Here is a 17437-nt window from a genome sequence, read left to right as displayed (position 1 = left end):
ATAGAGTCTTTAGACATGTGGGAATCTTTTTAATTGGTTTTCACCTAGAAAAAAGGGTTGCTAAGGGGTAAAAATCGAAAAATTGGTACTTGGGGATCGTCAGATTTTTATCTGTTTGTCAACTGTTTCATGACTGTGCGTGGGCAGTTGTAAAACATGACAGCTTCCTTATGTTAAGAATAAGTACGTTTGAAAACACTTTTTAAAGATTGTGGCAAGCTGGTCTAGTCGTTATCATACTTGACGCACTATTTTTAGGTTTTGGTTTCAATCTCAGCTCAAGTATTTTTTTTATTTACAAGAAGTGATTTAACAAAAAACATTACTCGAATGCACATATCTCAGGGTTTTTTTTTTTGTTTTTTTTAGGTACTTGTACAGTTTAATCAAGACATTAAAAAATGAAAATATTGAAAAAAGGTTATATTGTACGTATCTGTTATGGAACGAAGTTCTCAAAAAAAAAAAAAAAAATTTCACTTAATTTGATCAAATTGTTTTTTACAGCGAAAAAACAATTTGTTATGATACCGAGCAAAAGGTTCGATTCTTAGGAAGAAAAGCTAGTATTAAAGTTGGGGAGGGAGTGTCGGCACTTTAACTGAAGTTATCTCCCCGTGGTTTGTTAAAAATTTCCATAATGGCTGACTTCAACGCACCCTCATAAAAACATGTTTTTTCGCTGGAAAAAAAAAAAAACTACTTGATCAAATTAAATGAAATTTTTTTTCGGAGATCTCCAGTTCAAAATGGATACGTACAATATAACCTTTTTTCAATATTTCCATTTTTTAATGTCTTAATTAAACTGTACAAGTATCTTTTTTTTACTTCATCTTTTTAACGGATATAATGTTAAGTTTAATACTTATGTTTCTAATAAATAAGAAATCTGCATTAATTAAAATATAATTTTTATGCGTTTTTTACAACAAGGCAACACTTGGCGGCCCGCCAGTATATTGAATAAAATAAGCATAATGAAAAATAAAATGTGCATGTTTCCAAAAAGTAATTAAACTTAATGAAATAAACACGGATCCAGTAGATGATATTGCCAAAAATTATTCAAATAAGATTACAGCATTTAATGCAGACAACTTTCAAAACAGGAAGTTGTTAATGTTTCTGATTATTTTTTAAGATGAGGGTTGATAATTCATATTATTTGGATTCTTCGGATAACTGTTCTCATCTTCAGTGCTTTTTGCACAAGGTTTCAGTTGATGTCACATGCAACTTTCTTCAGAAATATCTTATCTTCTTCAGATGTATCTTATCTTCTTCAGAAATATCTTCTTCAGATATATCTTCTTCAGATGTATCTTATCTTCTTCAGATATATCTTATCTTCTTCAGAAATATCTTATCTTCTTCAGAAATATCTTCTTCAGATATATCTTATCTTCTTCAGATATATCTTCTTCAGATGTATCTTATCTTCTTCAGATGTATCTTATCTTCTTCAGATGTATCTTATCTTCTTCAGATGTATCTTATCTTCTTCAGATGTATCTTATCCAATTCAAGAATTTGCACAGAATTCTGTTTAATCCATGGTGGAAGAATACTCTAGTTCTCTCAGCCATGACTGGGTAGACATCCTAAGTAATTCGCAATTGTATTGCAGAAAGATGTTCAAGTTCGAGATGATGCACCTGAATAATGTTGGGGTGACATCGACTGAGACGTTGTGAAAATAACACTCAATATGAGAACAGTCGTCCAAAGAATCCAAATAATAGAAAGGAAGTCACTTGTCTCAGTTACAAGGTGCGTACAAATTTTCAATGTCCATTTTTAAAAGATTTTCAAGGCCTTTCTCCAGACAAAATTCAAGTTTTCAAAACAAAATTTGGGGTTTGTTTTACAATCCACAGAGATTTGAAAAAGTGGTAAAAAAAATCATACAACAATTTTTCAACCTACCTGCATCATTTTTTGGTGTTTTTATGTAGCTTTTTATTTCATCTCAAATATTAACTTTCATCACGGCTTTTATATTTCTAACAAACATAGCTACCGCCTTGTCCATTTTTTCAGCCTAGTCAGCCTCATTTTAGGTCATCACTAGGGCTATGAGAAGAGAATATTCTTTTCATTGTTTTGACTCTCGAGTATATATCTGACACGGACACAGTTAATCAACCGAGAACCACATCACTCTATATAAAAGCATATAAGATATCAACGGATACACACTCAAGAGTCAAAACAATGAAAAGAATATGCTGTTGTCCTAGCCCTAGTTATCACATTTTCTTTGGGGGTGCTGGGGGGGGGGGCTTTCGCTATTGGAGAGACTCATCCACAAAAGAAAAAAAGAAAGTTTTCGGGGAGGGGGCGGTCATTTATTGAAAACTAAGCCGCCAGGGCTGAAAAAATAGAGCTACGTCACAAAATTTATCACAAAATTAATGGGATGTAACTCTTGTATTACACAAAACTACGCAATTTCAAAACAATTTATTTCGATTTTATTTCCAATATTTAAAAAATATTTTAATGGTATTTTTATTAATACTTAAAAAATAATCTAATAGTATTTATTTCGATTTTATTTTCAATATTTAAAAAATATTTTAATGGTATTTTTATTAATACTTAAAAAATAATTTAATAGTATTTATTTCGATTTTATTTTTAATATTTTGACACAAATTTTTACTGAACATAAAAGAATACAATTTTCAAGGCCTTTCGAGACATTTTTAATATTTTCAAGGAATTTTCAAGGTAATAATAGAAATAAGGTGTTTTCAAGGACAAAGTCAAAATACAAGGACTTTTCAAGCCTGTGCGATTCCTAGTTTAACCGTACGATTATTGTCTGGATTTTACAGATTTGGCAACATTGTTAGAACTAATTTAATGTGTGCAGACGTACCCCGTTTTTGTCTGTCGGTTTTGTAAACATAAAGTCGGTAATTGCATCCATGTTGGCCATTTTCATGGCAGCCCTGAAAAAAAATAAAAAAAAAAATGAACATTTTGTTGCAATTGGCATGAGAGAACATTTTGCTTTTTAAAATAGTCAGAAATTACAATTTCTTACATAAATAATAATATAAAATATAATATAAATATAAAAATATATAAATATAAATCTATATATCTATAAAAATGAAATTGTGTGTCTGTGTGTGTATGTGTACATTTCCCTATCAAACTACTCTTAATTTTCAGTCTACAGACTCGAGATTTAACATAAGGGGTATTGAGATTTGGGAAAATCTTTTTAATCGTTTTTCAGCCAGAAATTTGGCTGTCATGATGTGACCTTGAAAACTCTACCAAACTCCTCCGTTAATTTTGAGTCTAAACACTTGAAATTTTAGATGTAGGTTACCTGGACACGAGTCAAACTTTTTAATATATATATATATATACATACATATGCACATAAAATTATGAACAGTACATAATGCCCGAGCAAAGCCGGGCTGAACTGCTAGAAATAATATAAAATCAATATTATAATACATAATAGTATTAAATATATTATATAATATATAATAAAATAAAACATTTCTTATTAAAATACATTACAATTAGAAAATAAAAATAAAAAGATTTTTTAAATCATTTCTGCAGAGTTCTAAAAATAGAAAAGTTCTCTTTTTCCGAGGATTTCAGAAAATTTTAAATCGTAGTGTTCCATCTTGGAAATTCTAAACAGCTCCATTTACAACAACCATAGACACTAATAGTATCATAACTTCAGTTATTAAATCAGCTCTGAGAAGGAACGCTATTTTGAGGTGACCTTTCAACTATTTATGACTCAGGCCTATTTTTTACTTGGATAAAATCCGGTCATAAGAAATTCCATAAGCAAGACAAAAACATCCTAACAAAGAACTGAACTTTTGGTAAATATTGATTTTCTGACCTCATATTCTGACCAAAGTAATATATTATTATTTCTCAAACTCGGTTATTATTTACCCCACGTAAAAACTGAATTAATTTAAAACCGAATTTATCTCCTTTGCGCCTTATTTCTTGTAAATATTGGTTTTAACTTTTTATCAGTTCAATAAATTCTTTTATTTTTCTCTTTAACACATTTTATTTTTTTTCTTGCATGTAACAAAATAAAATCCAATGTGACTTTTGTTCTTAAAAACTGCGCCACAATAAAAGCAAACAAACTCGTAACGACATGACACCCAGTGTAATGTTGAGATTTGTGAGTGGGTCGAAACTTTAAATGCATTTTTTTATGTATCCACTTAGAATACACAAGCACTTGTATAGTAAGAAACGTGTTCGTGTGACATACGAATGCAAACAAGTTGAATTAATTCCACAATCGGATAAGTCGATTGACTCACCTATTTTGAAAAATACACGCTCGGATTGTTTCATAAGGATTAGATCTTGCCCGCGCTTTTCTCATCTCTTCCCCACCAAGTTCATCAAACACGTTCTATTAATTGAAAGCATATCGATTAATTACAAAAAGTAAGAAATAAAAAAACAGAGACAATATAAGAACAATGACAATGTGTAGGAAACGTAGTTTAGAAAGAAAATGGCTGCGGAGTTTAAAAGTTCTTTTATATGACAAAATTATGTGATGACATATTTTTTACATGAAAAAATTCTGTAAGGACATTTTTTATATATAACAAAATTATGTGATGATATTTTTAATTTGACTAAATTATGTGATGACATTCTTTTTATATGAAAAAATTATGTGATGATATTTTTAATTTGACAAAATTATGCGAGGACATTTTTTTATATAAAAAAATTATGTGATGATATTTTTAATTTGATAAAATTATGTGATGATATTTTTTATATAACAAAATTATGTGATGACATTTTTTATATAACAAAATTAAGTGATGACATTTTTTTTATATATGACAAAATTATGTGATGAGATTTTTTATATGACAAAATTATGTGATGACATTTTTTATATGACAAAATTGTGATGACATTTTTTATGACAAAATTATGTGATGATATTTTTAATTTGACAAAATCATGTGATGACATTTTTTGTATGACAAAATTACGTGATGACATTTTTTATATGACAAAATTATGTGATGACATTTTTTATATGACAAAATTATGTGATGACATTTTTTATATGACAAAATTATGTGATGACATTTTTTATATAACAAAATTATGTGATGACATTTTTTATATAACAAAATTATGTGATGACATTTTTTATATGACAAAATTATGTGATGACATTTTTTATATGACAAAATTATGTGATGACATTTTTTATATAACAAAATTATGTGATGACATTTTTTTGTATGACAAAATTATGTGATGACATTTTTTATATAACAAAATTATGTGATGACATTTTTTTTTATATATGACAAAATTATGTGATGACATTTTTTATATGACAAAATTGTGATGACATTTTTTTATATGACAAAATTATGTGATGATATTTTTAATTTGACAAAATCATGTGATGACATTTTTTGTATGACAAAATTACGTGATGACATTTTTTATATGACAAAATTATGTGATTACATTTTTTATATGACAAAATTATGTGATGACATTTTTTATATGACAAAATTGTGATGACATTTTTTTATATGACAAAATTATGTGATGAAATTTTTTTATATGACAAAATTATGTGATGAAATTTTTTATATGACAAAATTATGTGATGACATTTTTTTATATGACAAAATTGTGATGACATTTTTTTATATGACAAAATTATGTGATGACATTTTTTTATATGACAAAATTATGTGATGACATTTTTTATATGACAAAATTATGTGATGACATTTTTTTTGAATGACAAAATTATGTGATGACATTTTTTTATATGACAAAATTATGTGATGACAATTTTCTATGATAAAATTATGTGATGACATTTTTTTTTTAAATGACAAAATTATGTGATGACATTTTTTTATATGACAAAATTGTGATGACATTTTTTTATATGACATGGTATAACAAGTAGTCATTTTAATCTTATTCTTAAAAGATTTAATAATTGTTGAAATATTCAAAAGTCGATTGCTAATCTTTCAGTCTCATGAACAGGAAGTTCATTCATGGATTAATTTGATGTTTAAAGGGAAAAAATACAGTATTATTATCTATCTGTATTATGATCTATCTGTATTATGATCTATCTGTATTATGATCTATTTGTATTATGATCTATTTGTATTATGATCTATTTGTATTATGATCTATTTGTATTATGATCTATCTGTGGGTAATGTATAAACAGTTGCCTAGAAAGAAAATGGACAAAGAGTTGTTAGAATGCATCCAACAAGTTTTGTAAATGATGTTTATGACAATAATTTCATGTGAACTGAAGGAATAATTATATTCACACTTGTTATGAAGCTGGCTGACAATTTCAAAATGATTCAATGAATTGACAAACATCAGTAAATAGGCAATTCTTAGAGTTGTGAAATCTGTAATTTACCATGTTATCGTTATTCACGGTCAATTGATGGTTGGAGATGAAAATGTTCAAAAGATGGATTTTGTCATTCACCATGAAAAACTTCTTTTGAGTGAAGCAAACTTGCCTTACAAACATTTTTCAAATTTATGGAATAACGATATCTTTCAATTTCAGTTTTCATATCAAACTCAAAATCGGCAATCATTACCAAAATTATCAATCCTCATCTCAAAAATTCAGAAACAATTACAGAAGTATTGTAAAACGAAACATAGAAAAAGTTCCAAAATGGACAAACCTTTGCTTCAAGAATCTTGCCGAGTGTTTCCAGTGATGCAAAATTTGTTTCATCGTCAATCGTCATTTTTTTCTGAAACAATAAACAAATGTCTTTGATTGTCACAGGAAGAAAAAAAAATTTCTCACAACTTTGGGAACATTATTTCACAAGTTTAATTTGTGGCTGTTTGTTTTGTGATTTGGGACTTCTAGCTGGACATACACAAATACACACACACACACACACACACACACCACACTGCCCTTATAATTAACTAGCAGGGGTACCGGTGTTGCCCAGGTGTGGAGAGGTGGTATAGTAAGGATATTGAGCAAGCCCCAGAAAAAAAAAAATTAAACGCAGTGGGAAGCCCGGGTGGAGAGAGGTGTGTGAAAAAAAAAAGGAGTAAGCAGGCAGGCAGACAGGCTCGAACCGGTAATGCGAAGGAGGAAAAAAAGTTGTACAAAAAAAAGCTGACTGCTTAGCCCTCGCACCCACCGTGACATACAACGTCAGCGGCATTTGAAATAAGCTTAGTCATTGCAAGGTGTAAGATGACTTTGCAAAAATGTTGATGCAAAAACTGACCCCTCTTTGTAAAAAATAGCCCAGTTGACGATCAAGGAATTAATCTTCTTGGCCAATTATTGGATATTTGTGATCCGAGAGTCTGATCTTTCTAACGATACCGATTTTGTCAGTGTTCGTCGCGTGTGTCGAAAAATTTTGGCAGACATACAAACACACACGCACACATTTTGGCAGGCATACAAACACATAAACATTTTGCCTTTTATATTATAGACTAGCAGGGTTACCCGGTGTTGCCCTGGTGTTTGAAGGGTAGGGTGATAAATCAAAACAAAATGAAAAATAAAGAATAAGCAAATAAAAAAAATTATGTTAAAACTTCTTTAAAAAATCGAAAAAAAAAACCAAAAAAACAGCGAATGTGATGAAAAAAAAACAACGTATAAGCGGACAATGTTAAAACTTCTTATAAAATCGGAAAAACAAAAACAAATTAAAAAAAAGAATGAAAAAATAATCTTAAAAAAAAATCGAAAAAACAGAAACCAAAAGAACTGTTTCAATATTAAAATCGTAAAAATCGAAAAAAAAAAAAAAAAAGTTTGCTTCGTTCGTTTTTTGGGGTTTTTTTTTTTCTATCAAGTTTGCTGTTTTGTTTTTTCGATATTTTTAAGAAGTTTTAACGTTGTTTTTTCTTTATATATAATATTTAAACATGGTTATTACGTTCCATTTTTCTTTATTTTCCATTTTGTTTTGATTTAACAACACCCACCACACACACACACATACACACACACACACACACACACACACCTCCAAACATCTGGGCAATGCCAAGTATCCCGCTAGCCCCGGGTGTTTGGAAATGAGTGAGAGAAAAAAAAAAAAAAAGAAGGCAGAGGTATTAAAAAAAAAAAGTGCTAGTAGTGGGGAGGGGGGGGCAAAACAACAGTGGCAGCCCATGTCGAGAGAGGTGTTAAAAAAATGGTAGTAGCAGGGGTGGGGAGGGCCAAGATGGAGAGAGGTGTTAAAAAAAATGGTAGTAGCAGGGGCGGGGAGGGCCAAGATGGAGAGAGGTGTTAAAAAAATGGTAGCAGCAGGGGCGGGGAGGGCCAAGATGGAGAGAGGTGTTAAAAAAATGGTAGTAGAAGGGGCGGGGAGGGCCAAGATTGAGAGAGGTGTTAAAAAAATGGTAGCAGCAGGGGTGGAGAGGGCCAAGATGGAGAGAGGTGTTAAAAAAATGGTAGCAGCAGGGGTGGGGAGGGCCAAGATGGAGAGAGGTGTTAAAAAAATGGTAGTAGCAGGGGCGGGGAGGGCCAAGATTGAGAGAGGTGTTAAAAAAATGGTAGTAGCAGGGGTGGGGAGGGCCAAGATGGAGAGAGGTGTTAAAAAAATGGTAGTAGCAGGGGCGGGGAGGGCCAAGATTGAGAGAGGTGTTAAAAAAATGGTAGTAGCAGGGGCGGGGAGGGCCAAGATGGAGAGAGGTGTTAAAAAAATGGTAGTAGCAGGGGTGGGGAGGGCCAAGATGGAGAGAGGTGTTAAAAAAATGGTAGCAGCCGGGGCGGGAAGGGCCAAGATGGAGAGAGGTGTTAAAAAAATGGTAGTAGCAGGGGTGGGGAGGGCCAAGATGGAGAGAGGTGTTAAAAAAATGGTAGTAGCAGGGGCGGGAAGGGCCAAGATGGAGAGAGGTGTTAAAAAAATGGTAGTAGCAGGGGCGGGGAGGGCCAAGATTGAGAGAGGTGTTAAAAAAATGGTAGTAGCAGGGGCGGGGAGGGCCAAGATTGAGAGAGGTGTTAAAAAAATGGTAGCAGCAGGGGCGGGAAGGGCCAAGATGGAGAGAGGTGTTAAAAAAATGGTAGTAGCAGGGGCGGGGAGGGCCAAGATTGAGAGAGGTGTTAAAAAAATGGTAGCAGCAGGGGCGGGAAGGGCCAAGATGGAGAGAGGTGTTAAAAAAATGGTAGTAGCAGGGGCGGGGAGGGCCAAGATTGAGAGAGGTGTTAAAAAAATGGTAGCAGCAGGGGCGGGAAGGGCCAAGATGGAGAGAGGTGTTAAAAAAATGGTAGTAGCAGGGGCGGGGAGGGCCAAGATTGAGAGAGGTGTTAAAAAAATGGTAGCAGCAGGGGTGGAGAGGGCCAAGATGGAGAGAGGTGTTAAAAAAATGGTAGTAGCAGGGGTGGGGAGGGCCAAGATTGAGAGAGGTGTTAAAAAAATGGTAGCAGCAGGGGCGGGAAGGGCCAAGATGGAGAGAGGTGTTAAAAAAATGGTAGTAGCAGGGGCGGGGAGGGCCAAGATTGAGAGAGGTGTTAAAAAAATGGTAGCAGCAGGGGCGGGGAGGGCCAAGATGGAGAGAGGTGTTAAAAAAATGGTAGTAGCAGGGGCGGGGAGGGCCAAGATTGAGAGAGGTGTTAAAAAAATGGTAGTAGCAGGGGCGGGGAGGGCCAAGATGGAGAGAGGTGTTAAAAAAATGGTAGTAGCAGGGGCGGGGAGGGCCAAGATTGAGAGAGGTGTTAAAAAAATGGTAGTAGCAGGGGCGGGAAGGGCCAAGATGGAGAGAGGTGTTAAAAAAATGGTAGTAGCAGGGGCGGGGAGGGCCAAGATTGAGAGAGGTGTTAAAAAAATGGTAGTAGCAGGGGCGGGGAGGGCCAAGATGGAGAGAGGTGTTAAAAAAAAAAAGTAGTAGTAGGTAGTCTCGAACCCCGTGACACAAAGGCTGAAAAGAAAGTGTAAAAAAATCTGACACATTACCGATGCTCCATCGTCTGACCGGAAGTTTGCAACGTTGAAATTAAGAAAAATCAATGAAATTGATATGACGATACAATAACTTGCAAAAAATGGTGACGCCAAAAAAAAACGACCCCTCCCTGTAGAAAACTGGACAGTTGCGGGTGAAGGAATTACTGTTTTTGACCAATTTTTCGATATTTATCATCCGAAGGGTCAAGGTTTAAAACGATACTGGTTTGGTGAAGTACTAATACCTCTGTCGAAAATTTTTGAGAGACATGCAAACACACACACACATTTTGCCTTTTATATATATATATATAGACTAGCGGGGATACCTGGTGTTATTCGGGTGTGGAGTGGTGGTGTAGTAAGGAACCCAGTAAGCAACCTGGGTGGGGAGAGGTGTTAAAAAAAGGTAGTAGTAGGCAGGTAGGTTTGAACCCGTAAGGCGAAGGAGGAAAAGAAGTTGAAAAAAAAAAGCCTAACGTCTTAGCTGATGCGTCCATCGCGAAACTGGAAGTCGCGAGTGTTGAGATTAAGGGTAGTCAATCCAACAGAGAGATGACTTGCAAAAATATCAACAAAAAAAACGACCCCTCCTTGTAAAAATTGGCACAGTTGAGGGTGAAGGAATTAATGTTTTTGCCCAATTTTTGGATATTTGAAACAATATGACGCATCTGTCGGAAGTTTTTGCGAGACATACAGAAACACACACATGCATTTTGCCTTTTGTATATTAGATAACAAACAAAATATTGATCAGGATTAAATATTAAAATTGTTTTGAACAACATTGACCAATAGTTGCCTTATATGATAGATTAAACCGATTTTTTATGTAATAAGAAAAACTATTAATCAAAGATTGGAGAAATCATTTTTATTTTATACTTGCAAGCCGCCTGGCGTTGCCCAGTCGTAAAATACGCAGATTTTGTATTTATTATTATAGAGTCAATACTCTATTGATTATTATATTGTACCCAATATATAGTAGTGGCCACCTGATGTTGTGTAGTCGTAGAATATGCTTGAATATGATATTTTAATTGATACAAATTTCATAAGCAGGTCATAAAATACGCTTAAATATGATATTTTAATTCATGCAGTTTTCGTATTTATTATTACAGAGCAAATAGTTTATTGATTATTATATCGTACCCAATATATAGTAGCAAATAGTTTATTATTATATCGTACCCAATATATAGTAGCAAATAGTTTATTATTATATCGTACCCAATATATAGTAGCAAATAGTTTATTATTATATCGTACCCAATATATAGTAGCAAATAGTTTATTATTATATCGTACCCAATATATAGTAGCAAATAGTTTATTATTATATCGTACCCAATATATAGTAGCAAATAGTTTATTATTATATCGTACCCAATATATAGTAGCAAATAGTTTATTATTATATCGTACCCAATATATAGTAGCAAATAGTTTATTATTATATCGTACCCAATATATAGTAGCAAATAGTTTATTGTTATATCGTACCCAATATATAGTAGCAAATAGTTTATTGTTATATCGTACCCAATATATAGTAGCAAATAGTTTATTGTTATATCGTACCCAATATATAGTAGCAAATAGTTTATTATTATATCGTACCCAATATATAGTAGCAAATAGTTTATTATTATATCGTACCAAATATATAGTAGCAAATAGTTTATTATTATATCGTACCCAATATATAGTAGCAAATAGTTTATTATTATATCGTACCCAATATATAGTAGCAAATAGTTTATTATTATATCGTACCCAATATATAGTAGCAAATAGTTTATTATTATATCGTACCCAATATATAGTAGCAAATAGTTTATTATTATATCGTACCCAATATATAGTAGCAAATAGTTTATTATTATATCGTACCCAATATATAGTAGCAAATAGTTTATTATTATATCGTACCCAATATATAGTAGCAAATAGTTTATTATTATATCGTACCCAATATATAGTAGCAAATAGTTTATTATGATATCGTACCCAATATATAGTAGCAAATAGTTTATTATTATATCGTACCCAATATATAGTAGCAAATAGTTTATTATTATATCGTACCCAATATATAATAGCAAATAGTTTATTGATTATTATATTGTACCTAATATATAATAGCAAATAGTTTATTGATTATTATATTGTACCCAATATATAATAGCAAATAGTTTATTGATTATTACATTGTACCCAAGATATAATAGCAAATAGTTTATTGATTATTATATTGTACCTAATATATAATAGCAAATAGTTTATTGATTATTATATCGTACCCAATATATAATAGCAAATAGTTTATTGATTATTATATTGTACCTAATATATAATAGCAAATAGTTTATTGATTATTACATTGTACCCAATATATAATAGCAAATAGTTTATTGATTATTATATTGTACCCAATATATAATAGCAAATAGTTTATTGATTATTACATTGTACCCAATATATAATAGCAAATAGTTTATTGATTATTATATTGTACCTAATATATAATAGCAAATAGTTTATTGATTATTATATTGTACCTAATATATAATAGCAAATAGTTTATTGATTATTATATTGTACCCAATATATAATAGCAAATAGTTTATTGATTATTATATCGTACCCAATATATAATAGCAAATAGTTTATTGATTATTACATTGTACCCAATATATAATAGCAAGTAGTTTATTGATTATTACATTGTACCCAATATATAATAGCAAATAGTTTATTGATTATTATATCGTACCCAATATATAATAGCAAATAGTTTATTGATTATTATATTGTACCTAATATATAATAGCAAATAGTTTATTGATTATTATATCGTACCCAATATATAGTAGCAAATAGTTTATTATTATATCGTACCCAATATATAATAGCAAATAGTTTATTGATTATTATATTGTACCTAATATATAATAGCAAATAGTTTATTGATTATTATATCGTACCCAATATATAGTAGCAAATAGTTTATTATTATATCGTACCCAATATATAATAGCAAATAGTTTATTTATTATTATATCGTACCCAATATATAATAGCAAATAGTTTATTGATTATTATATTGTACCTAATATATAATAGCAAATAGTTTATTGATTATTGTATCGTACCCAATATATAATAGCAAATAGTTTATTGATTATTATATTGTACCTAATATATAATAGCAAATAGTTTATTGATTATTATATCGTACCCAATATATAGTAGCAAATAGTTTATTATTATATCGTACCCAATATATAGTAGCAAATAGTTTATTATTATATCGTACCCAATATATAATAGCAAATAGTTTATTGATTATTATATTGTACCTAATATATAATAGCAAATAGTTTATTGATTATTATATTGTACCCAATATATAATAGCAAATAGTTTATTGATTATTACATTGTACCCAATATATAATAGCAAATAGTTTATTGATTATTACATTGTACCCAATATATAATAGCAAATAGTTTATTATTATATCGTACCCAATATATAGTAGCAAATAGTTTATTATTATATCGTACCCAATATATAGTAGCAAATAGTTTATTATTATATCGTACCCAATATATAGTAGCAAATAGTTTATTATTATATCGTACCCAATATATAGTAGCAAATAGTTTATTATTATATCGTACCCAATATATAGTAGCAAATAGTTTATTATTATATCGTACCCAATATATAGTAGCAAATAGTTTATTATTATATCGTACCCAATATATAGTAGCAAATAGTTTATTATTATATCGTACCCAATATATAGTAGCAAATAGTTTATTATTATATCGTACCCAATATATAGTAGCAAATAGTTTATTATTATATCGTACCCAATATATAGTAGCAAATAGTTTATTATTATATCGTACCCAATATATAGTAGCAAATAGTTTATTATTATATCGTACCCAATATATAGTAGCAAATAGTTTATTATTATATCGTACCCAATATATAGTAGCAAATAGTTTATTATTATATCGTACCCAATATATAGTAGCAAATAGTTTATTATTATATCGTACCCAATATATAGTAGCAAATAGTTTATTATGATATCGTACCCAATATATAGTAGCAAATAGTTTATTATTATATCGTACCCAATATATAGTAGCAAATAGTTTATTATTATATCGTACCCAATATATAGTAGCAAATAGTTTATTATTATATCGTACCCAATATATAATAGCAAATAGTTTATTGATTATTATATTGTACCTAATATATAATAGCAAATAGTTTATTGATTATTATATTGTACCCAATATATAATAGCAAATAGTTTATTGATTATTATATTGTACCCAATATATAATAGCAAATAGTTTATTGATTATTACATTGTACCCAATATATAATAGCAAATAGTTTATTGATTATTACATTGTACCCAATATATAGTAGCAAATAGTTTATTGATTATTATATTGTACCCAATATATAATAGCAAATAGTTTATTGATTATTACATTGTACCCAATATATAATAGCAAATAGTTTATTGATTATTATATTGTACCTAATATATAATAGCAAATAGTTTATTGATTATTATATCGTACCCAATATATAATAGCAAATAGTTTATTGATTATTATATTGTACCTAATATATAATAGCAAATAGTTTATTGATTATTACATTGTACCCAATATATAATAGCAAATAGTTTATTGATTATTATATTGTACCCAATATATAATAGCAAATAGTTTATTGATTATTACATTGTACCCAATATATAATAGCAAATAGTTTATTGATTATTATATCGTACCCAATATATAATAGCAAATAGTTTATTGATTATTATATTGTACCTAATATATAATAGCAAATAGTTTATTGATTATTATATCGTACCCAATATATAGTAGCAAATAGTTTATTATTATATCGTACCCAATATATAATAGCAAATAGTTTATTGATTATTATATTGTACCTAATATATAATAGCAAATAGTTTATTGATTATTATATCGTACCCAATATATAGTAGCAAATAGTTTATTATTATATCGTACCCAATATATAATAGCAAATAGTTTATTTATTATTATATCGTACCCAATATATAATAGCAAATAGTTTATTGATTATTATATTGTACCTAATATATAATAGCAAATATTTTATTGATTATTATATCGTACCCAATATATAATAGCAAATAGTTTATTGATTATTATATTGTACCTAATATATAATAGCAAATAGTTTATTGATTATTATATCGTACCCAATATATAGTAGCAAATAGTTTATTATTATATCGTACCCAATATATAGTAGCAAATAGTTTATTATTATATCGTACCCAATATATAATAGCAAATAGTTTATTGATTATTATATTGTACCTAATATATAATAGCAAATAGTTTATTGATTATTATATTGTACCCAATATATAATAGCAAATAGTTTATTGATTATTACATTGTACCCAATATATAATAGCAAATAGTTTATTGATTATTACATTGTACCCAATATATAATAGCAAATAGTTTATTGATTATTATATTGTACCCAATATATAATAGCAAATAGTTTATTGATTATTATATCGTACCCAATATATAATAGCAAATAGTTTATTGATTATTACATTGTACCCAATATATAATAGCAAATAGTTTATTGATTATTATATCGTACCCAATATATAATAGCAAATAATTTATTGATTATTATATTGTACCCAATATATAATAGCAAATAGTTTATTGATTATTATATCGTACCCAATATATAATAGCAAATAGTTTATTGATTATTATATTGTACCCAATATATAATAGCAAATAGTTTATTGATTATTACATTGTACCCAATATATAATAGCAAATAGTTTATTGATTATTATATTGTACCCAATATATAATAGCAAATAGTTTATTGATTATTACATTGTACCCAATATATAATAGCAAATAGTTTATTGATTATTACATTGTACCCAATATATAATAGCAAATAGTTTATTGATTATTATATTGTACCCAATATATAATAGCAAATAGTTTATTGATTATTATATCGTACCCAATATATAATAGCAAATAGTTTATTGATTATTATATCGTACCCAATATATAATAGCAAATAGTTTATTGATTATTACATTGTACCCAATATATAATAGCAAATAGTTTATTGATTATTACATTGTACCCAATATATAGTAGCAAATAGTTTATTGATTATTATATCGTACCCAATATATAATAGCAAATAGTTTATTGATTATTACATTGTACCCAATATATAATAGCAAATAGTTTATTGATTATTACATTGTACCTAATATATAATAGCAAATAGTTTATTGATTATTATATTGTACCCAATATATAATAGCAAATAGTTTATTGATTATTACATTGTACCCAATATATAATAGCAAATAGTTTATTGATTATTACATTGTACCTAATATATAATAGCAAATAGTTTATTGATTATTATATTGTACCTAATATATAATAGCAAATAGTTTATTGATTATTACATTGTACCTAATATATAATAGCAAATAGTTTATTGATTATTATATTGTACCCAATATATAATAGCAAATAGTTTATTGATTATTACATTGTACCCAATATATAATAGCAAATAGTTTATTGATTATTATATCGTACCCAATATATAATAGCAAATAATTTATTGATTATTATATTGTACCCAATATATAATAGCAAATAGTTTATTGATTATTATATCGTACCCAATATATAATAGCAAATAGTTTATTGATTATTATATTGTACCCAATATATAATAGCAAATAGTTTATTGATTATTACATTGTACCCAATATATAATAGCAAATAGTTTATTGATTATTATATTGTACCCAATATATAATAGCAAATAGTTTATTGATTATTACATTGTACCCAATATATAATAGCAAATAGTTTATTGATTATTACATTGTACCCAATATATAATAGCAAATAGTTTATTGATTATTATATTGTACCCAATATATAATAGCAAATAGTTTATTGATTATTATATCGTACCCAATATATAATAGCAAATAGTTTATTGATTATTATATCGTACCCAATATATAATAGCAAATAGTTTATTGATTATTACATTGTACCCAATATATAATAGCAAATAGTTTATTGATTATTACATTGTACCCAATATATAGTAGCAAATAGTTTATTGATTATTATATCGTACCCAATATATAATAGCAAATAGTTTATTGATTATTACATTGTACCCAATATATAATAGCAAATAGTTTATTGATTATTACATTGTACCTAATATATAATAGCAAATAGTTTATTGATTATTATATTGTACCCAATATATAATAGCAAATAGTTTATTGA

At 28.7% G+C, this 17437-nt stretch overlaps 1 protein-coding gene across 1 annotated transcript in view; it reads right to left on the bottom strand.

The window, feature by feature from the left end:
• LOC145256354 (cap-specific mRNA (nucleoside-2'-O-)-methyltransferase 1-like) overlaps window positions 1-17437 on the bottom strand; it is a 121658-nt gene that overhangs the window by 55614 nt on the left and 48607 nt on the right. Inside the window, exons 5-7 of the mRNA XM_080115172.1 lie at window positions 6750-6821; window positions 4338-4432; window positions 2888-2960 (exon numbers count right to left, since the gene is read on the bottom strand). Of these exons, the coding sequence (XP_079971298.1) occupies window positions 2888-2960; window positions 4338-4432; window positions 6750-6821 (240 nt within the window). The remainder of the gene's footprint in view (window positions 1-2887; window positions 2961-4337; window positions 4433-6749; window positions 6822-17437) is intronic.

Source organism: Euprymna scolopes, chromosome 32 (assembly GCF_053919585.1).
Source record: "Euprymna scolopes isolate OS-2025 chromosome 32, ASM5391958v1, whole genome shotgun sequence".
NCBI lineage: Eukaryota > Metazoa > Mollusca > Cephalopoda > Sepiida > Sepiolidae > Euprymna > Euprymna scolopes.
Note: the sequence above shows the minus strand (reverse complement) of the source record. Positions and strands in the feature narration are given on the sequence as shown.